General features: G+C 43.4%; 1 protein-coding gene across 1 annotated transcript in view; it reads left to right on the forward strand.

The window, feature by feature from the left end:
• Positions 1–23,296, forward strand: part of cntln (centlein, centrosomal protein) — a gene marked incomplete at its 3' end in the record, with an annotated part of 80,547 nt that overhangs the window by 52,513 nt on the left and 4,738 nt on the right. Inside the window, exons 20-26 of the mRNA XM_083986031.1 lie at positions 3,993–4,232; positions 5,673–5,770; positions 8,589–8,715; positions 9,025–9,162; positions 9,703–9,888; positions 14,881–15,078; positions 19,101–19,175. Of these exons, the coding sequence (XP_083842157.1) occupies positions 3,993–4,232; positions 5,673–5,770; positions 8,589–8,715; positions 9,025–9,162; positions 9,703–9,888; positions 14,881–15,078; positions 19,101–19,175 (1,062 nt within the window). The remainder of the gene's footprint in view (positions 1–3,992; positions 4,233–5,672; positions 5,771–8,588; positions 8,716–9,024; positions 9,163–9,702; positions 9,889–14,880; positions 15,079–19,100; positions 19,176–23,296) is intronic.

A 23,296-nucleotide genomic window follows, 5' to 3' on the forward strand; every position in this document is an offset into this window, starting at 1 on the left:
TCTGCTGTTGTCTCGTCCTGCTGAATGTTTTACTAAGCCAGTTCTCCACAACAATCTGTGTCACTGGCAGTTGCATTTCTTCAAAATACGTGCACTTGTGTGCACGGACAAATACACTGTGACTGAGTCCAGCGCCACACACTCATTGAGTTATTTAGTACCTGCCTCCAGGTAGGAAACTCTAAAACTTGATACAGACTATTAATAAACCACCAAGCACTTTGGCCCCTAAACAGTATCTTTCCTGTCAGGGCCTACTTGTACACACCAACTGATGTACATGCACACACAGACACACACACACACTTGTTAATCCGACAGGCAGGAGACTTCTTTTGGTGAATCCAGACATAGCAGCAGTTTGCTGAAGGCACACTGGACACCTGATTAGGTGTATGTTTGTGTATGTCTGTATATTTACTGTGCGAATGGTAGAGATACAGTACATGCACTTGTACACAGAGGTCAGAGTGCAGCCCACATAGTGTTGCTACCTAGGAAGTGGCCCTTGTGCTCCTGATTGCCGGGCCCCAACGAGACCTTAGACTCAGACACAGCAGTAACGGCACATGTGTACACACACACACACACACACACACACACACACACACACACACACACACACACACACACACACAGTGTGGACAGAGAGGGAATTGTTGTCTTCCTGTTTGTTTCCTCTTTCTTTGTGCAGTATTAATGCCACTCCTCCAGAGAAAGTTGCAGCTGACTGATTGGCCAAAGCCAGGTCTTGTTGCCCTCTCTGGAAAGGGCAAGAGGTGATGGACTTTGGACTTGTTCCAGTCGGTCCTGGCCAACTCTCCAACTAAAACTCTCTGCTTGTAATTGGCTTAGGACAGCCTCCACAGGGGCCATCATGTGAGAAGTAGCATGGCAGTTTCACAGAAACTTGTTTGTGTTGCTCTGTCTCCTGATCCTTCGGCCATTCTGTCCTTCCCTTGCTGTTTCCGTCCTCGCCTCCCACCATCATTAAGCCTTATTTCCTTATTCCGTCTCTTCTCCTTGTCTTCCAATGTGTTTCTTTTTAACCCCACTCCTCCCTGCGATCTTATGAGTATGATTTGGATTGTGTGAGTTTAGATTAGTTTGCAATGTCCTAATAACAGCGTTCATTTACTGCTATTTCATATCTACAATATTAGAAAGGAAGAGGCCTGCGATGGAGAGGTGTGATGTGCTTTGTCATGCTGCACTCAACTCCCTATGTCCCAGCCTAGTGGAACATTTGTTTAACAGCATGGTGACAATTTCATCACTGAGTTACGAGCACCATGACGATGATCCCTCACTGCACAGGAAAACTTTGTGCCACTGAAACAGCCAGTCAGTCTGTGAACTCTGATGGATCTTTTACAGCATTCACCTTCATTTTCTCTGTCAGATAAGTTGCATGGAAGTTTGTTAAAAGCCCTTATCCTATCTGATTCGGGGTGATATTAAAGCAGAAGTGAGTGATCCGGTCGTTTTCGCTAATGCTGCGTTCCAGGCAGGCTTTTGAAATCATAAATTACAGCTTCAAGTCACAACTTACGACTTTGTAGCGTTCCAGGCAACCCACTCGTGTTTTTCCGACCTGTTTTACCGGTGAAAGTCACTATAACGGCCACTCGTAACTTCCGACCCGTGAAATCGTACCAGTACGTCTTTTTGTACAGTCTACCTACCAGATCGAACTGGTACGACTTCACAGGTCGAAAAAAAACGAGTTTCCTTGAACGCACCATAACAGTCCTCGTCCCTACGTCGCCACATTCACGGCGTCCCTTGGCTGCACACACAGCCCTGCATGCCGTTCTCTCTCCTCATTGGATAAAAACTGTAGGATACGATAAATGTTTTCTCCTCGGCTCAGAGCAGAGCAGAGTGACTGACAGACCCGTGTTTCAGTCCAAACACTCTATGTAAGTGATTGCTGTCGGAAGATATAACCATTTAAGACTTATATTAACACAAATATATCACTTACTTCTGCTTTAACTTTGAACCCTTAGAAGATGAAAACTGTTACTAGACCTAAATGTTATTACTTACATAAAGTCTGAAACTACAAAAAGACAGACATAATATGTAACTGAGTCTGGAATTATCCTTTAAGGTGTCATAAGAAGCTTAAAAAGAACTCAGGTGACAGATGAATCATTTCCGCCTAGTTCTACAAAAATTTAGCCCGTGACAAAATGCGCCAGTCATGCATATCTTCCAAATACAGGATCATTTGGCTGCTTGGATTATCTACCTCACTGATTATCATTACTTCCCCACTTATTTTACTTTTCAGTGTACTGTGACATCGCTTTGCAAATTTACCAGCTTTATCTCTTTAAGTATGGAGTGTCCTGCCCTCCTCCAACATGTAAGGGGCCGGGATTATCACAGGATTAGGGAGTGCAACAGACACAACTGACTGAATTTAAAAAGCCCCAGACATTATTTACATTTTAATGATTGTTACAGCGCATAGTATACCACATAAAAAAACATCTGGCCTGCAGGATGAATGCAGAAGTGACTGAGGGGGGTACAATAAGATGTTACACTAGTGTTGCTGTGGTTTATTTATGTTGACAAATTCACTCAAGCTTTTCTATATGCGCTGTTGGTGTGCAGCTGTTTCTGCATCCTATGTTTACTTATTTATCCTAATGATCACTCGGAGCAACATCATTTAGACTACTACTCAGATGAGAGAGAGAGAGAGAGGGACGTGTCCACCTTTCCTGCCTAATGGACCACTAGTATATCAGTCTATGTCAGTGTCATCTCTCACCAGGGCTGAAAATGGCCTATGAAATCAAAGCCTGTCTTACAGGAAGTGTCATCAATGCCACTCTTAATTCTTGCACCACTGCCACTGCCGCCACAGCCCCACTTTTCATTCTCTACACCTCCCTCTCTCTCTATCTATCACTCCTGCTCCTCGCCCCCCCCCCCCCCCCCCCCCAGGGGATATGGCGTGTGCGTCTTCAACAGAGCAGAGGAAACCTAAAACAAGAGGGATTCTATTAAAAGGTGTCAGCCAGCAACCAGATATCAATAACCTCCATGTATGCAGAGCAGAGAGCAAACCCTTGGGAATCTGCGGTTTCATTGTGTGTGTGTGTGTGTGTGGGGTGTGTGTGTGAGTACGGCTGTGCATGTGTTCCAGTATTTACCCCATGTGTGCAGCATACATCTTCATGTATCATGTCTCCTATTTGTGCCATTAAGCATTCTTGACGTTTGATACGATACCAGATCAGCTAATTGTGGCAGTATTGAACCAAACTCGCAGAGATGTGTTTCTATCCCATATTTTCTTAATAAGGCCCTTTTTTTTAACTCCACCACACACACGCATGTGGTTAAAAATGTTCACCTCAGATGCTTATGTTTAGAATCACTGATACACTGTAGTTTGTACATGATCAGCCAGTGCCATTATCGCTCATCACTCTAAACCCAACCGCTCACCAAATGCCGAACTCTCCCCGTCCCAAAGTGCTCTCTGATTCTGCAGGATGGCTTTATTATGCATGCCAATCACTGTGAGAATTAGGCCCTATTGACCGAACAGCATCATCTTTTTCCTAATTAGCATAAGAAAGGAGTTTTATCACAGACGAGATATTAAAGCTGAGCCTGTAGCTCTCCTGTGGTTTACACATACACCATTTCCAACATATTGTGTTTATTTTGTCTCTACGTTTATCATATTCATGTAAATTGAATTAAAATAAAGACATGTGTAAGTCAGATGATTCTTTTTTTCATACTACACTATTAATGTATTTTTTCATTGTAAGGCAGAGAAAGCAGGGTTTTGGTTCACCTCAGTATATACTGTACATCCCATCACTTTTTAACTCTCACCATAATTACAAACATTTGCTCGGTTTGATAGCGGTGGACAAAACTTTTTTATTTTTCAGTTGTGCCGTCGTCAGCAGTAGCCTAGCCCCACTAACTCGGATGTCTGTTCGGTCAATCCGCAGAAGCTGACCTCTGACCTGCTTGGTGTGGAGCAGCAGAAAAAGGTTCTTGAGATGGAGCTGGAGCAGTGGAGGCAGATCAAGTTCCCCCAGCAAACTGCACCACCACCACCACCACCAGCAGCAGCAGCAGCACCTGTAAACGCAGACTGTACCTGCCAGGGCAGAACCATGCCTGCATCAGCTAACCCTGCCCACCAGGCTCTGGAGGTTGAGGTCAAACTACTTCAAGCCAAACTTAAGGTTAGTTGGTGTAACTTACAAATAGAGCTCCAAAGTTAATGATTCCCCTCGTGCTTTGTTTCATTTTGCCAACCATATAAAGAGATTGATATCTTAATAGAATAAGGGTGTTAAAAACTGGGTTTATTTCCCTTTTCCAAAACCATGAATAGAGGTTTAATGCTGTTTGGCGCAAAAAAAATGTAAGTAACACCTGTCATTTTTGTATGTTCAGTACAGAAGGTCTGCGCTTCAAACAAAAGCTACCGTAATTTGTGAATTTTGCACATTTTTGTTTGAATTGTCTTCTTGTTGGCATTTTGTTACTTGCCATGCAGCGCCAAAGAGTACTGGATTGCACATGCATTTATGTGTTTAGTTAGAAAAAAGATTTCCCTGATATTTTTTCAAACATCAATATTTCTGAGTCACTTTAATATCTCTCTGGTTTGAACACCCCGCAGTCCTTGAGGAGTTTTGAAACTCTGAAAGAAACTCTGTCAAGGTTTTACTTTCAAATCATGGTGGTTAAAAAAACACAGACTCTTGAGCCTTTCGATTTACACTTGACATCACCTGAAATTGCATGTGATTTGGACAAGAATTAGCATTTCTTATCATTTGATCTTATTACGGAGTACCTGTCAGAGAGATGAGAAATGAGGAATAACAGTAGAGACGTGCCCTACATCATAGGGAATAAGGTGTGAGTGGTACCACTGTGTTATCACCCTCCTCACAGCCAGCTCATCAGTGTCACCAAGCAGATTGCTGCTGTCGTTACACACGGCCGCGGAAGTCATGTCAAGTGACACCAAAAGGGAGAAGTGAGGGATGCGCCATGGGGGTGCACACACTGAGTGAGCGCATTGTCAAAGGCTTGTTGTAGCACAGTTCCCACAAGAGATGCGGGGCTCTTTAAACCAAAGTGAACATGCACATTCAAATATCCATCAGTCTCATGATCTGAGGCCAGCCTGTCATCATGAGCCATATATCTCTGTTACTCATAAAGAATAGAACAAAGCACAAAAGTGATGTAGTTTACAAAAATCTCAGAATTATCACTATTTTTAATGCAATGAAAGCATTATTGCAGATTGAAAAACATACAAAAAATTGTATTGTATAAATATTGTAAATATTCACAAAATGTTTGCCACTGGGTTTTTAAATTGTCTTGATAAGCACATTAGTCACATCCCCATTAAATTATATTCAGTAGCATGGGGCTACAAATTGTTATTTTTCTTAATTAGTCCCCTTATCTCATCCACTTTGAAAAATACAGTTTTCCCCTTAACCTCTTTTAGCACCTTCCACCCTCCTGCTGTAACTATAATGAGGAGGCATGCTGTGCCTGACCTGTCATCAGCCGTGTCGTGAAACCCTTCCCCACCCCCTATCGCACACACTGGAACACATTAACAAACACACACGCTCCGTGTGCCCTCCCCCCAGAGTGCAAGTGCGGAGGTCACAAGGCAGGTGGCAGCTAACAAAGCCCTGCGAGGCCAGCTCCAGGAGAACGAAGACAAGCTCCGTCAGCTGCAGGACAAGTTAGTTTCACACCTCGCTCCACGTTACTGTGACTTCTTTCTCTTTGTGTTCCGTTCCTCCAGATGCTCTGCAGCACAGCTTTTACAATACATTTCGTGTTTCTGCATCCTTCTCTCTGTCTTTGTCTCTCCATCTCCCGGTGTCTCTGTCTGCATGTTTGCACATTCTGTACAGCTCTCATCTGCAGTGCTTGATTCCACCATGTGGCAGCACTCTGTCTGCTGCACTCCACTTAATGCATGCTTCTCCCTTGCATGAATCATCTGTCAAATTATGCATGTTCTTATGAGCGAGTGTATAAAAATGACTGAAGGAATTAGTGTGTATGCACATGTGTGCATGTGGGTGTCTTGTGTGTCATGTAGTGTGGTGTTGCTTATGTGGGTAGCTGATGTGGACTGCTGATCAAAGCAGTGTATTGATTGTTTGTGTGCCGCAGGAGGGGCCATTTTGACCCATGACACTAAAACCCACACAACATCGCTCTGGCCTGTGGGCCACAAGCCCTAATGAGTTACATGGTTCACTTACTGTAGCACTCGCTGCATTACATTGTCAGTATGTATGGCTATAAACAATTCACTCAGGGAAACTGCCTAGATTTGAACAGTGTTGTGATATGGCATATATCATCATTCTGTATTAGGATCTCATCTTTGAACTGGGAGAAGGTACAAAGAACGACTTGGCTTTCCTCCCTCTCGTTCTTTGTCTAGTTTGCTGTGTCCTCTGTCTGCCATTGTCAATAATGCATCCAGGGCATGTGTACAATCACAGTGGGTATGTGACCAAAGCACAGCGGATCACAGCCAGACAGAGCGAACATCCCCCGGCTGAGTTTCCACGACAGCCTCAGCCCCTCTTCAGGCTCTTGTCACACACTCACTCACTAACTCATTCACACTCACACTCTTTCACACACACAACTCGCCATCTCTTCTAGCCTACCACTCCATTTGCCTCCATGGAGGGACCCCTTCTCAGAATGAAAGACATGTCTAGACGTCTCTGAAATATACATCTCAGCACACACACAGGGAGCAAGGCTGCTTCGCCTTAAAGAAGAGAAGGGGGAAAAAAAGAAATGAATTTCAAAGTACACCGGCATGTCCTCAGTCAATATCCGGCACTATGGCCCTGCCTTATTTATGAAGTTGCTTCTTTCATCTTTAGCCCTGTTGTCTATCAGCCACATGAAACGTCCACCCGCACTTCATTCTTAACAAGATACACAGAAATATGTGCTCACGCGCTCTCCTGCGCACACACACTTCAGACCACTGACTGTTATCATTACAATACACGCATGTTTGATGAACAATATTGCCAACAAGCTCAGAACAAAGGGAACAAACGTTTGAGTGATCGGGATAGAGTTTGAATTCTTTCTCACTTTCCACTAACACTCATAAATAGAGATCACACGCTACAGCAGAAGCACCATATATCCTTCATTCTTTTTTATCCTCTATTCTTTTTGGGGTGCAGAAGGAGTGAACATCTAAAATAAATGTTGTCGATCTAATTGCCATTAGCACTGGGGCAGAGGGAGCTGCTGGGGCTCTTATTGCTGCTCTCCGTCTTTAAGTCAACACCAGACAGTCATCTGAAAGGTTCAATATGGGTTTTCTCATTAATGGCCAAATCCATGGGGTAACCAGCCAGCGCTAGTTCCCCCCAAAGTCCCAAGGCAAGACTCCTCTCTCATTTAATTTAATGTCACTCCAATAGGACAAGCTCACATTTATTTAGCCAGTCTGCCCTCAGGCATTCCTCCACCTAGGGAGACAGGGACATTTACTTACACGAAAGCATTTGCTCTACGGTTGCGTCATCTGTTTATTTAAAACACACAAGCTATGATGCATGTGGGAGATAAGAAATCCACTACGTCTTTGAATTTAAAAAAAAAAAAAAGAAAAAGAAAAGAGAAAAAAACGGCAAAAACCATTTTAATTAACTGCATCCTTATGATCTTTATTCTATTTGTTCCAATTCCCCAAGGTATAGACAACCATGAAAAATGCCTCATATTTGCCTTTTATGAAAACAGAATAAAACATGCTAACATACTGAGCCCATTTAAAACAAGTAGAAAAAAATTTAAAACAAGGCCTCACTATGATATGGCTCTGCAGAACGCTGGAATATTAAACATGTCAATACAGCAGGTTATTGATATAGGAAGTGACAAGTGAATGTTTGCAACAGTTAAGACATGAATAGTTCACAGTGCGATTGTGCCTCTACAGGGAAGCGTGATCACAGTGCAACAACAAACAACACTTTTTAGAGCATATTCCCTTCATAATCAGTCTCTCCCAAGCCATGCTCCCCTGCTGATGTGTTTTTTTTTTACGAGTGGTGCAACGCTGAGCTGAAAATAACAAACATTTAAATACTTGATTACAGTGTTTCAAGCAGTGTCACTGCTGATTCAAAATGTCGTTTGTCAAAAAGGACTCCCCAGTCACACTTAGTGCGGCATTCCCCGCCAGAGCAGTTGTTCTAATATACGCCACTTAGAATTATATATGCATCCTTATCCCACCAGCCCCACCCCCTCCACTTACCCAAACAGCATGCCAGTGTATTTAGTTGTCATAATGAGCTGTCATGCCTGATGCACTGCATGGGGACACCGAGCCTGCCAGCTTTGCGTGTGTGTGTCTATCTGTCTTTGTTTGTTCTACTATGTAGATGTGTGTGTGGTTGAATGTGTGTCTATGCACAAATATGAATATCTGTATGAAATTGATACTCATTAATGCTTTATGCAATGCTTTTGCGTGTGTTCACTCTTTTTTTCTTTTTCAGGGCGAATCACACAGAGCGAGATGTGACCATGAAAAGGCAGCTGGTGGAGGACATGAAGACAAGGCTGAAGTTCCTGCAGGAGATGGAGAAAAGTTACAAAGGACAATTGGAAGAGCTGGAGAAGAAGGTTCACACAACACATCACATCGCAGCTGATGCCATGGCCATCATGGTGTACCCATTAATTTGATGCTCTTTGGTAGAATGACAGAGAAAATGAGGCATTATAGTGCGTAACGTTAAGTTGATTGAATTAAATTTGAAAAAAAAAAAATCTGCAACAATTTTCCCATTAAAGGAAATAAGTGAAGTGTAGAGCTACACTTAACTTCTTTTATAGAGACGTGTCTCTATAAAAAGAGAACTACAGTACTCCTACCCCTTTGTTCTACTTCTTGCTACAATCTCGTTTTCCTCTTGCTCTACCTCTTTCCAGGTGAAGACTTTATCAGAAGAGGCCTCCAACAGGAAGGCCTTCATTGAATCTCTAAAGAGAAGACTGAATGTGGCAACCACAGAGAAAAACCAGTACGAGGCCTCCTGTACAAAACTAAAAGAGGACCTGGAAAAAAAGGTTGGAGCCAAACTTTTGGTTCAAGGAAGTGCTTCCATTCATGAACCTTCACAGCCCAGATGTAACTTTTCACTTTTCTTTTTACGTTGTGAATATAGAACGTTTCACTCCTTTGACTTTTCAATGATTATTGTTTTACAACTTCGAATCACAGAAGATTAAATAAATTGGCACTTGTCAATGAGACTCAAATGTCAGGCTGAATATAGTAAAAGTAAAAGGTAAATATTGAAATACATTTTTATACAAGATACAAGAGAAATCTGAGCGGGTAAATACTTTTCACAGGCACCTAGGAAGTCCAGAGTGTGTTTGTGATAAACAGTGTTCAAAAAATGTAACAATCCTGGTAAAAAAATGGTGCAGTCTCTGTGTCACTTTCAGTCCATTCATTCCCGACCACTTGGTGTCACCAAAGTCCGAAAATCCAAAATGTGACAGTACTACAATTCCAACAAATGTCTTCGCAGACACTCCAATTTTCTTCCGAAACAAATATTTTGCTTCCAGCTGACCAACCGGTATTTTTCTCTTTTACAGGAGCAGCGCTTACATGCCCTGCAGACCCGTGTGGGAGCCAGTGAGCAGGCTTTGGTGGCACTGGAACAGACAGCCACAGAGCAAATGGAGGGGTTGACCCAGCAGAGCTCCCATGCATTGGAAAAGCTTCAGAGACAGCTAGGCATGGCTTACTCCCAACTGGAGCAGCTTCATTCTTTCATCAAGGTACTACAGAAGATGCTAGGAATCAAAGAATCAAAGTTTAATCAGTCGATTCATTTAAACCTGGTGTTTTGGCTTCCTCTGCCACCAAACAAGGTTTCTTGGTGGGAGCAGGTGGTGGTGATTGTCACTTGACAAAAACTTCGGGCATTGCTGCATTATCAAGACAAAAGGTTATAACATGTTCTCTGAGCAGCATTACTGTACATCTTCAGGGCAGATACCAGGCTATGATGAGTTGCTATCGGAAAGTGACAAGACTCCCTGGAGCTAGCTAGTGAACATGCTAAATTCAGTAAAAAAAAATAAAAAAGACCCAATAGAGACTAGAATTGATATTGGTGTTGCTTCCCACTGCTGGAAACTGCTCACGCCAAGTGTCTTGTAGGCTGGTAAGTAAACCGGTGTTAATGCTAGCACCGGCTATCAAGCAATTGTGAAACTGACAAATAGCTTCTTTACAGGGGACCTGTTATGTTTAGTTCTAGTTCTTTATTTTTATTCTGAGAGAAACTGTGCATGATTCACAGTTCAAACAGTCCTAATTTATCACAAACTGCCCCCTTTGCAGCTCCTCAGTTGAGCATCTGAATAAAACAGGCAATAATCTCAGACTCATTAAAAAACTCACTTTCTTCTGATTGGCTGACCATCTGGAAAACTTGTCAGGGACAGCGCACCCAATGTTTGGGAGCTTCACCCTCCATGGTTTTGTGGTTCTGAAAGCCAAAAAACCAAAGTTTAAAGTTTGTTTCTGTGTCCTGATTTAAGTTACGGTACCCATGAGATCCCAAAACCCAGGTCACTGGTAGCAGATGTGTATAGAGAGACCAGAAAGATTGTTGTGTCTGTAGATGCAAAAGTAAGAACTTGGGAGTTGGGTGACTTTGGTTATTCCATGGAGAAGACCTTTTCTGCTCTTTCTGGCCACAAGTCACTGATGTTGTCAAAAAGCTCTGCACTGACAAGCTGCAATGGTTTCATGGGATTTACCCTTACATCGCTGCACCTCATCAATGTCACATGGAAGTCAGTGGCAGTCCAACCTGCATGTGTAATGTGGACTTGGAGGAGGCCTACTTACCTGTCCACAGTGTGTCTCCTTGGAGGTACTTTGGGAATATGGATGTCAGTGTTGTAACCATAGAACCAGAGTGAGGGCTGCGACCCCAGGGTTGCATTTCTGCTTTTTGCCAGTGTTTGGCTTCGCTGACTTCCCACATGCATCGGGGTGGGTTGCAGCCTAGGCAGGGTGTGAATCAGCACATCTGATGCCATTGTTAATAAAATAACAATAACTGAACTGGCAAGATGCCAGCAATAAAATGTTGTACCAGGAGGAGGGGAGGAGGGAGCTGAGTCACAAGGTAAAGTTCTCAGTTTACCCATCGTTTGTCACTTAGGACCCTAAGTATGGTGATGACCCTAATGCCAGTAAATATAAGAGCTGCCATTTAAATAACCACGAAGACGGCAAGCAGTAATTCAGAGTAGAAGCTGCGCTGTTTCACATTGAAAAGATTAGACAGTTCAGGCTTTTGATCAAGACATCTGGAGGATTTCTGCCTGATGGGTATGTCCAGCTGGGAGGAGACCCAGATCCAAAACCCTGGAGGTGTTACACACCTCACCTGGCCTGCACGAACCGAAGGATCCCTCAGGAGCTGCTTGGGGATGTATCTGGGGGAAAACATGTCGGCACAACCGAGCTTAGCCGCCAAACCATCACAACCAGTTCTATAAATTCCAGGTGGTGGATGAATGTATATATCTGCCATTTCGCATGTGCACTTTGTTACGGTGTGTAAGGAGACACAGTCCGTTACTATGAGACGACTGTGTGCCCGGTGGGAATGGGCACCGTTGCCTTCGCGTAGGCCCTAATCCATCACCTTGAGGTGTGTTTGTGTGTCTTTGTCAGTCTATGTGTGTCTGGCAGAGGCTGATAAAGACTGCCCATCAACTTTGTACAGCTGACGCCTGTCTGTCAAAGGAGGAGAGGGCTTGGCAGAGATAGATAGTGGTAGCAGTATATTTGCACACAGACATTAATCAAGTGGCAGATTACAGACACAGCGTAGTAGCCAATTTCCATTGTTTTGGCTTCACAGGCCGAAAATGTTAGAAGTTATTGAAACAACTCTGGCTCTTATGACTCTAAGAAGAGCTGTATATAACCATTTTTATCAACCACCTTCTTTTACAGTCTATTATTTCTTCCACACAGCTGAAGTTTTTAATTGCCTTTTTTGCGAGCAGGTTTTCTTGCATACAAACACACAAGCATGCAAATTTTACATGCAACCAAAAATAGAAGCTGAATTACATGTGGAAACACACACGTGCATAGAAACACAGTTCATGCTCGTAGAGCTCCTCTCCTACGTTCCCATAACCCTAGGCTGGTGGGGCCATTGTGTTGTTGTTGAGGATTCACATCATTGTTTGTCTCCCCCTGGCTCCTGTGATCCCCTATAAGAACACCAAGCCCTTTGATTGGACTGCCTGACGTCCGGAGGAGATTTACTCTTGTCATGTATTGATCAGGACTGGAGGGCTGTGCATGTGTGTGTATAGATGTGTCTGTGTGTGTCTTTATGAGCTTGTGTTTTTTTTCTCTCTCTTTCTTTCTTTGTGTGCACACATGTGCTGTGTGTGTGTATTTGTGTGTGGAGTTTTTTTTATTTATTTTTTTTATTGTGTGCCAGAAAACCCTTTTGGCCCCTGCACACGCCCCAGGCTGTAAGCACTGCTGTTGAACTGCTAAACAGTGGCCCGGCATGTAGTGACTACTCCACAACACAAACACACACACTGATGTTGTGGATTCTAAAACTGTACCAGTATTTTTAATTACATGGACTTGGTGTCAGCCTTGGAGATGCAGTATCTTACAGCAATGATGCAACATTTTTTTTACTGTATGTGTGATTACTTCATACTCTTCATGTACCTATACCTGTTTCCATAATTTGCCATCTCACTCAAGTTTGGCTGAATCAACTTTTTTTTTTTTTTTACATCAGTGCCTGCATAATCTAACAAAATTGCAGCATTTTTCCCTCTTGTTCTGCTCTTTATGTTTTTGAAAGGCCCTTTGTGTCCTCATGTGCATGAAGAGGTTCAGAGGTAGCTAGTTATTAAAGAGGATGTCTTTTAGCTGCTCATTTGATCCTCATCTCCATGCCCTAATCCTCGTCCTCTCTAAATTGGCCCTCTGGCTGTAGTGATTTTGGTACTAGCCAGGCTAAGAGCTCTCAACAAACACACACGCGTTGCAAACACACAGACACACACACAACACCCTCCATATATGAATATGAGTAGCTTGTGTGTTGTGTGAGTGTGTGTCTGTGGTTGCATAGCCCCCCTTTCCTCTCCCAGGGCTGAGAATGAGTGATAAATTCACTCCTTAATCTCTGTCTGGATTATTCCACATGCAGGGTTTAAGGTCAATTGAATGTAACCCTTGACTAGTGACAGTGAATATCTATTAGGCTGTAAATAAAAGAATAGGATCTCCGACTGTTAGTTAATGAGCTGTGTATTCCTTAAGGGTAAACACAGCTCTCAGATCACCAAAACGAGCTAAAGCTGCCTCCCTTGAACCACGGACGGTGATTATGATTTTTGCTCGTCGTCTTTAATCAGTGCTGCTCTGCTTATTTCACACCAAAGGGTCACATGTGTAAATGGTTCTGCGGTACCAAGTCATGTTACCTAGAAGGTGCCGAGCCAACTGGACCTGCTGACTTGGATGACGGAGAATTCATCTGACAAGTCACAGTTGTTCTTGTTTCATTGAGTTAAATTTATAGAAGCCAGTGTTTTACCTTTTCTATATCTTTTTATTATTGATGTGCTTAATACAGTATGCATAATCTATTGTTTTCGTCCCATTTGAGTGACTGAATGCCTGAGCTCTTTATTTGTATATTCGCTGCTGCTAGACAAACGGCAGCACTCCACTTACTGCCAGCCGCAGGCCTCCGACTATTCACTCACTCAGCTCTGTCCTGTGAGAACCACCACAGTTTTTCTGAACTGCTCTTGGTCCACCTGTGTGAAATTAAGAGGGGAGTGGAAATCTTTGTTGCTATTCAACATTGTTCATGTACGATTACCCTTGTTACTGTAATGCACTTGAGTGCTTTTTCGTATATCGCGTGCTTATGTTGTGTATGTGTGTGTACACATTGTACTTCTTGCTCACTTGGTTATATTGTGCACTATCCAAGAGCAAGTTGTAATTTTTATTTTTTTTGTTTTTGTGTACCGCGAGTTCTCCTGTCTCTAGCTTTCCCTCCTCTCACCATCTATTCCAAGGTCAGCTTTTCAGCAGGCTTACAAGGGAATGATACAGAAGATTATTGCCTCGATCAATAAGCTCAAAATGAAGCAAAGGGGAGTTTACTTTATTGACTTTCTCGTGTACAGTGGCAGTTTTAACATTTAATTGTCTCTCTGTATTTAGAGCAAACTCCCATTTAGTGCCCGACAACTGTGCCATCCCAGGCCTTCCTCGTCTCACTTGCCATTCACCCGGGCACCATTTGAAACAGCCCCTCATAGCTTAATTATTAACAGTGTTATGCTGCCCTGTTGTACTGTGAGACATTCAGAAAGCAAATAAATAAATGAATGGCTGTATTTTCAGTAGCTCTCTGTCTTTCTCTCTCTGATGCATGATTCTCTGTCTGTGGAGATTTTAGCAAAACTTGGGGTGTGTTTGATATCAAAGCTGTGTTCCCTCAGCTTTCAATCGACAGGGCAACAAACCCTCAGGTCCATATTCCTACAAGGGAGCGTGAGGCGAAACCGAAGAGAATCTGAGTGTGTCAAACTCAATATTCCTCCATAATGTACTAGGCCTCTCTGGCGCATGCTTGATCAATTTCATTTATTCATCTGTCAGGCAGAGCTATCCCTCTTGTTTTTCCATATCCATTTCATCATCCTCTTCTTTTTTTATTCCTTCTCCTCCTCCTCCTTCAGGCCCTGGCCAGTGAAATACTTTTAGACGTTCAAGAGGTCAAGCAGCAGTTGATGAAGAGGAGGAGGTTGAGACAGGCCAGCGCTGTGGCAGTAAAGGGCGGCCTCTCAGCCAAGTCTATGATCAAAGCCAAGTCCATCGCTGCCTCCATCCTCAATATGTCAGAGAATGATCTCGCGGACATAATGGACACTGATCAGGTAAGGCCAAGGGACAGTGGGTCAACATTTTACACAAATGCCAACTTGAGGATCTATATCAAGTCGAGATTATGCCCTCAACACTCAACATACCTATAATAGATTTCTGTGCTGTAAAATTTTGAAGGATCCTCAAGTTTTCAGGGGGTTTTTGCTCAGTGATTGCACCAGAGGACCTGGAAAGACATTATATTATCAGCATTGATTTGCAGTTTGGGGTATCTTCTTTGTCAATTGAGACTAAATGAGTGGTAAGGAGCTACAGCAACTTGACCTAACCACTGGGAACAGATACTGTAGATTAGCAGTGGTGGAGAGGGGAGGAAATAAGGAGGAGCAGAAGCCCCTCTGTTCTCAGTTCATTTCACCTGTATCTAATGGAATCTAGCCTTGCTGGAAATCTCTGCTTCTGTCTGACCTTCTCTTATTGATGGGTAGAAACATGTGGGCAAGTAAGCAAGGCTGAACACCAAGTAATGTTTTGTAAAGGTGAACCACACACCACCATGCCATGTCCCTAATAAGTTAGGAAGTTGGCAGTGCAACGGAGAACGATGTGGCTTCATGTTTAAAGCCAGCGCTCTTGCTCTCAACAAGATCAAAAACCCGTCAACACCTGCAGCGCCTGTCGACCTGTTATAAGATTTAATATGACACGAGTTGAGTGAGTACAACTCTCTTCTCGCTGGTGAAAGCACTCATTGAACAGAAAATTCTTGCTATTGACTGTTATCTGCTTGCTCAGTGTCTGAGTTTCACGCTCTTTTCCAACTTGGTGGGACCATAGATCATTCCCAGTCGTGTCATCAATTAGCAACTTCATGTTACAATCAACCTCCCCTCCCAGGGGATTCCCACCCATCTATCGCAAGATGAGAGACGGCGCACCAGGCACTTACTCACACTTGAAACCAATTTTAGACCTTTGCAGCCCAGCTCCACCCAGGAGATGACAGGGAACAGTTTCTCACTTGACAGAAAGTCCCCCTCATCAGAGGTGAAACCTCTTTGGGTAGAACCATTCTCCCCTCCTCGCCACTTTTTTTCTCCGTCCTATTAAAGGCAATGAAAATGTCTGAACTCGGTGAGTGTGTGTTTCCTGAAATGTAAATGTTGTCACAGAGTAGGGTTACCTGTTTAGTTGTTTGCATGTGATACTGAGTCAGAAACCTGTGACTGTACATGTATCTGAAAGTGTTTTTCAGTAAAGAAACAAGGGATGTTTCATTTCATTCATTGACCAGTAGAAGCTCCTGCTGGACACATAAAGACCTGAATGGTTATCTGCACTTTTATGTAGATATGGAGGTAACTCAAAATCAAGCCAAAATCAAACTTAAATCAGCCTCAACTTAACTCACTCTTCCTGTAGTTGTAGGAAAAGGCTAAACAAAAGTGTTTTGACAATTGGTCTGTACTACACAGCTATCCATTATGTGACCGTAGGCTTGCTTGTCACACATTGTTGTGTATTCATTATGTCAAAACTGATTTAAATTTTTGTTGCAGGTTTCAAATTGTGATTTTGTTTGAGTTTTCGTACAATCTTTGTAGAGATCCGGACTGTAGACATGACACGAGGTTCATGAGGATGTCCCGGTAGTCTCAAACAAGTCCAACAAGTAGCAAGTTTATTCATTTATTCACTTGGTTGTGTGATAGCACAGTGCTGAATGAGAGCACAGGGCTCACTGGGATTGCTTTTACTTTTCAGTTTTACTTTTAAATGAGAATGCTCCATTGCCAACATCGCTACTTTTCTTTAGTTTGGCGGGTTTCTCTTGTCAACAATATTTGCAGAAGTTTTCAACATTGTAAGGCATTGGTACTCGGCTTGGAAATCAATGCATTTTTTGAATTTCTAGCATATCAAAATGCTTAAATGAATTTTTTCCTGGTTGCGGTTATATTTTCGGAGGATTTTGGGAACAGATGACCTTCATGTCATTACCACCAAACATCTCTTGCAAAGGCTACATATTTTCTCTAGAGCATTAGTCTTAGTTTGCTAATTTGTAGCAGATTTTTTATTTATTTGATTTTTTTATTTATTTATTTAAAAGTTTTTTAAAAATCGTTCTACTTACAGCTGTCCCTTTACTGACCCTGCGTGTTTACACATTAACATAAAACACAGACACACAAAACCAGCCTTCTATATGTGTAGTCTTCTATGTAAATGTGCTCAAACATACCTGCTGCACACAACGCAGCACGCTGTTTCGCCTCTATCCATTCCATAGCGTGCAACTGAGGACCGGTGAGGGCCGAGCAGCTCCCGGCTCCCTCCCTGGACAACTTGTTGTGGAGTTAATGATCCAGATGTAATAAGGCTATAATTGCCAGGCCAGTTTGTTTTGCACCTAATGTTAGATGGAGGGTCAGTACTTTGTTATATATCTACCAAGGGTGAACAAGCACACTGACTCTCACACACATACACTGCTGTATTTCACACACACTATCCTCACCCCCGCCGTGGGAGGCTTGAAGACAGCGCTCACTAAAGGGCTCTCTTCTCTCACCCTCTTTCTCTCTCTTTCTCTCTCTCTCTCTCTCTCTCTCTCACTAATGTAACCACACACTTCCTCCCCCCCGTGCTCTCCGTCTACCTCTTAGTTAACTCTCAGCACCAGTTGCTAATTAGTCCTATGCTGAAATTAGCCCTAAACCTGGAGCTGTCACACACACACACACACAGGGATCCAGGGTGCTGGGGACTGCGGAGGTGAAACCCATATTTTTATCACAATGTCAATTCTCTCCTTGCAGACTTCGGTCAGGTCTGTGACACATACATGTTATGTCTTTTGTGTCTGCATTGCTCACTGTTATGAGGTCAAGGTTAGATGAATTGTGGGCAAGAAAGGTAAAGTAAACTGTATAGCAACATTGACAGTTGAGACCACATTTACTGATGGCGATATAACCAATTCAAAAATAGCAATCATCCTAACCTGCCCACCAAGTATCAAAAAATCAAAGTGAACTGCTTTACTAAAGTAACAGCGATTAATTATTATTGTGGCGACCAGACCAGAATGAGTCAGCCACACAAACAAATAAATGAAAACATGTGTGCAGATGGATTTTCTCATTTTCTTTTACTGTACTGAATTTTATGCAACATGTAGTCAGTCAGCTGCCACACACAAAAAATAACTACACACATATTGATAGTATGATGTTTGACATGTACAGTAATACTTGCCATGACCTTCCTAAGCATCAACATTGCTAATATTTTTCTCAGGTGGGTTCTCAGAACGGTAATTGGTCTAATTTTCTTCTTTAAACCAACTCATATCCATGTAGCTGTGAAGTCAGAAGCCAAAATACATTATATCAAAGTTCACATGAGGTGTGCATGAGACGCCACTCCTGACCTCACAGGATTTTATGTTTGGTCCGCTACTCTTTAAATGGAGGGACTTTTAAATTCAGGAGCGCACACACACACATGCACGCACACTGTCTCTCTCTCTCTCCCCCCCCTCCTGCCCTCTCTGTGTCCCTGTGAGGCTGTGTAAGACTCGTCACATCATTTCGAGCTGCAACACCTGCGGTTCGAAGTGGAGAGGTAGCGCATTAGTGCCGAGGTGTACATGGCCACGCACTTGCTCTTCACCCTGTTCATTAGCAGTAACAAGGCTACCACTCTGTTCAGGTCTTTATACATGAGTAGCATGAAAACCTATACTGCCGTTCCCTGCCACTGAGTCTCCAGAGACCTTCTTCAAGGTCCTGGCTGGTGTGATGCTACAATTCTGCCCTCGAGCAGGAGACGCAGCAGAGAGGCCAGTGCTTAGAAACAGTGGCATGTTTTCTCTACAAACAAGTAGCAAACTCACTTTGAGTCTGAGTCACTTGATTTTTTTAAACACAATTCATTAATATTTCAGGTGACATAACTGTTCACTCTAAACATAAGTATGATGTCTATGATCGTGTGTTTGTTTTTGTATTTCTCAGTCTTCGCCCTGTCAATAAATATATGTACATATTCACTCCTGTGTTTGCAGGGAACAGTGGCTCGTTCAGAGAGTCCAAGAGACCTGGAGTGGCTGGACCAACTAAACCACATCCTGCAGCAAAAGGTAAGACTCACCCGGCGTCTGCAATAACATGACTTACTCCTCCTGCCCACTCTCAGTAATGTCAAGTCTTGTGCAAACTTTAACAGCCACTTTTTTATAGCAAAAGAAGAGGTTAGAGTTGCTCTTAATGCAATAAGAAGTGTTGTCAGGAGAATCTGAGGGTAACAGAGAATAGGGAGGAATTTTTTTTGAAGTTGATGGTAACAAAAATATATTGAAAAATAACAGAGTGCTACTGACAAAGTGAAATAGTTCACACAAATTTCACTGGTTTTCATTATAAGTACTCTGTAATCTGTTTTGTATTACAGATCAATCCGCTACCATTCTGTCATAATATTAAAACTCCCAGCAGTGGCATTGAGAGTGATGTCCAGTCTAATATAACATACAAGACTCTTCAACTTATTTCATCACAAAGAAAGTCACACTGTACACTTTTCCTACAGGATAACGTTTGTGTTGTATGTTAAGAGTTCTAACATGAATGAGCTGTAAATTGTCCAAAGTGATTAATGTTGCCAAATGAATTTCAGAAAATGTTTCGTAGGGCAATACCTTAAAATATGATTTTTTTTACTTTTACTTACATTTTAGGACTGAATGATAACGTCACTGAGCAAATCTCTATATATTTGATATGCAAAGAACTTTAAAGGACTTAATTTTCAAACTTGATATCGATGTTTTTGTATTTTCATACCAGTTGGGAATTTTTTTTTACCATATATTTTTAGCACTGTAGATATGCTGGACACAAGTTTCACCCAAATTCAGTAAATGGAAGATGAATTTTAGTTCCCACCCAAATGTGTCCTGCTCCAGGCTCTGAAACAATGATGCAAAAGATAAAACAAAGAAAAGCAACTACTACATCCTCACTGTGTGTGTGTGAGAGAGTCTTTGTGTGCACAGCCACTCATCTGTGAGTGCTCTGCTGGAGCTTTACTCGAGTGCTGTCAACGTCTGCTCGCTGTGATATGTGTATGATTGAGAGTGTCGAGTGTGTGTATGTGTGTCTTGTCTGTGTTCTTGTCAGCGGCTGCCGCAGGCACTCATGCGTCGCCTCCGCACCACGACACACACCAGACACTGTTCTCTTGTTCCCCAGATCTTCTTCTGACCTTTCCACCTTCCTCTCCCCCTCCCACACTAACACACACACACACACCACTCTTCTGAATCCATGTTTTTCCCTTCTAGCTGGACAGCTCTCAGTCCCTGTTCTCTGTCTCTCTCTGCCATCCTCCACTGTCCCGCATTCCTCCCTCTCTCTCTCTCCCTCTCTCTCTCTCTCTCTCTCTGGCTCAGACCCCGAGGCAGCTTGTTAGTGGGGAACTAAATATTGATTTGGCGGGCCTGTCGATGCCGGGAGAATGAGCTAGTGTCCACTAGAGACCTCGGCACCGGCAGCCTGCTATCGACGTTTTCCGTGGGCAGAACAGGGGTGGAGGAGGAGGAGGAGGAGGAGGAGGAGGAGGAGGAGAAGGAGGAGGAGGAGGGGGGGGATGATGCTGGAGCTGGTGTGGGGAGTGGAGGAGGAGAAGAGCGGAGTATGACAAGGCTGAGACTAGCCCCCAGGTCCCTGTGGGGACCGCTGGGACCACCGCAGTCATCCCCCCTCACTGAAACAGACTTTTTCTATCCCCTTTCAAGTCCATCTTGTTCTGTTTTTTGTTTATTTATTTATTTATTTATCTTTTTTTTCCCTCCTCTCTCCATCTCGCGGTTTCCTCACACTGTCTGTATTTTTAAAAGCATGCTGTCATATCAAGGGGACACCAGTCTCAGTCTCATCCTGTCTCTTTTTCCTAAAGGGCCGGTGTTGCACCTAACTTGCCAACGCCAGACAAATACACTTTTAGCGCCTAAATATTGGTTGGTTTATATTGATCTTGTAATTTGACATTTTAAAGAGCGCTATAAGGATGTTTCTGTGGTATAGATGTGAGCTGATGCTGAGCGGCCAGCACTTCTATACTGAGGGAATAGACTTCTTCTAAAACTCTCCAACTGTACCCACTTGATTTCTCTACTTTCTGTCATAGCTTATGAAAGGCTCAGCAAGCAGAACATGTGTGAAGTGAAATGGCCCCGGCCTGTCACCCTTCCTGTGACACTAATAACACACTCCCCTAATAGTGATATGATCTTACCCCTGAGCTGCACTCACACACACTTCTTTGGATAAAAAGACACAGACAGAAATAGACCGAGTGAGAGGGAAAGATGAGAGAGAGATCCATGTCCTTAACTGGCTGGCTGTCACTGAAGGAGGATGAGGATGTGTCCGTGTGTGTGTGTGTGTGGGCGCGCGTGTCTGCGTTATGTGTGGGTATGTGTACATGCTGGTGTGTGCATGTGCACTCTCACGACAGCCTCATCTTGTCACTGTCAGTGCCTAATGGAGCTGCCAGTGGGACAGCACTTTATTATCTCAGTGGCCCTGTCAATAGCAAACCCATCACTCACTCTGTGTTGTGTCTCCGCACCGTGTGTGTATGTGTGTGCGCCTATGTGAAAGACCAGAAGAGCGGTATATATGTGTGTGTCCGTGTCTCTGTGTGTGAGCCATTGTTCGCCATCACTGTCATGCACCGCCACATGTCAACATAACGAGAAAGAGAGACATCCGCAACACATTGGCAAACTGTGCGTTGTAGAGACATGTGACTGTGTGTGTGTGTGTGTTTTGACTTACTGCTCCCTTCATGCCAACGAAGTGGCATAGATTTCTGGAGCCCCCTCTCTCTCCGCTGCCCCACACGTCCACTCAAAACCAAATGAAACATTGCATTCATTTCCTCGTCTCTCACCTCCACTGGTGAGTTAATGAAATCAAACCCTATGCCTCTCAGTAGAGAGCCACCATAAGCAGCGCTCCATAGCTAGGATCGAGGGACGGTGCTATCTAATAATCATGAGCAGGCCAGGGGGTGCACTGTATGGCTCCACAGCAACCCACCATGAATAAGGCCAGCGGTGAAGATGGAGTGTCCATGTGGGCTGTGGGGTCCAGGCACCGACCCGGGGAAGCATTGATTTAATTGCCTTTGGTTTATTTGTGGAGTCCTAATTATTGACTGGAGGTAGAATTTAATGGGCCAAGTCTTTATGAAGACAGGGAAATGACTGGCTTCTGCTGCTGGCCAATAATGAACGGGAGGAGCGTGTGCATGCATGCGAGCGCGTGTGCACAACATGCACGCAAAGCACACACATTCCCTCCAGATCATTTTTCAGACTCATTTTGTACACACACATACCCCATCTCAAGCCTCATGACAGCATAATAACGTTTAAAAAGTCATTGACTCTGTTGATTTCTTTACGAGAGGACAGTGGTTTGGTTTACTGGTATGGGGTGGCGCTGAGGGCCCGCTAATATTTACCTCGCAATCACACCCGGGGGAGACGTACAAGCATCACTTCTTATCAGCCTCCAAACTATAACAAGCAGGTGAACATTACATTAAGACAGTAGTAGAGACAGGCCGGACCAATCTGGAGTGGACATGTTATAAAACAACAAAGGCGTTTATGGATGGACCACAGGGCCGAAATGAATCTTGTAATTTCAAAACCTTTATCGAACTTCAGAGGACGGGGTTGCTGTTTCTCATCGCTACAGCAAATAAATGGCATAATTTCTATGACGTTAAATAACAGACTATTTATGTCACTTGTTGTCAAAGCTTCTCACCATATTGGCACTTCATAGCGCGTTACATCATTAACCTCCAGTATTAAACATATCAAAGGCTCCATGCCTCACAGTGCTAATGCGCCGAGAAAGTTTTCTATTGTTGTCGGCGCTGCGAGGGTGAGGGGAAGCGTGTTGTGTTGTGTGGCTCATTATGCTGCTGTAATGACAAGGAACAGCTCTGAGTCCCACACTTCTCTCAGAAGGAAAGTGACTCTAATTAAGCCTCATTTAATGATTGAGCTAATTAAATCAGCCACTCTTTTTTTGTCTCTGTAAGTGCGTTTGTGTGCGCGTGGAGGGGAGCCTTCGCACTGTAAATATGACACTGGTACAGCGAAGGAGGGGTGGGGGGGGGGGTTCCCTTGGTGGAGGCTGGTGTTGAAGTTGTTAATGTCATGGCACAAAGCAACTTACT

Source organism: Trachurus trachurus (genome assembly GCF_905171665.1).
Source record: "Trachurus trachurus genome assembly, chromosome: 1".
NCBI classification, from domain to species: domain Eukaryota; kingdom Metazoa; phylum Chordata; class Actinopteri; order Carangiformes; family Carangidae; genus Trachurus; species Trachurus trachurus.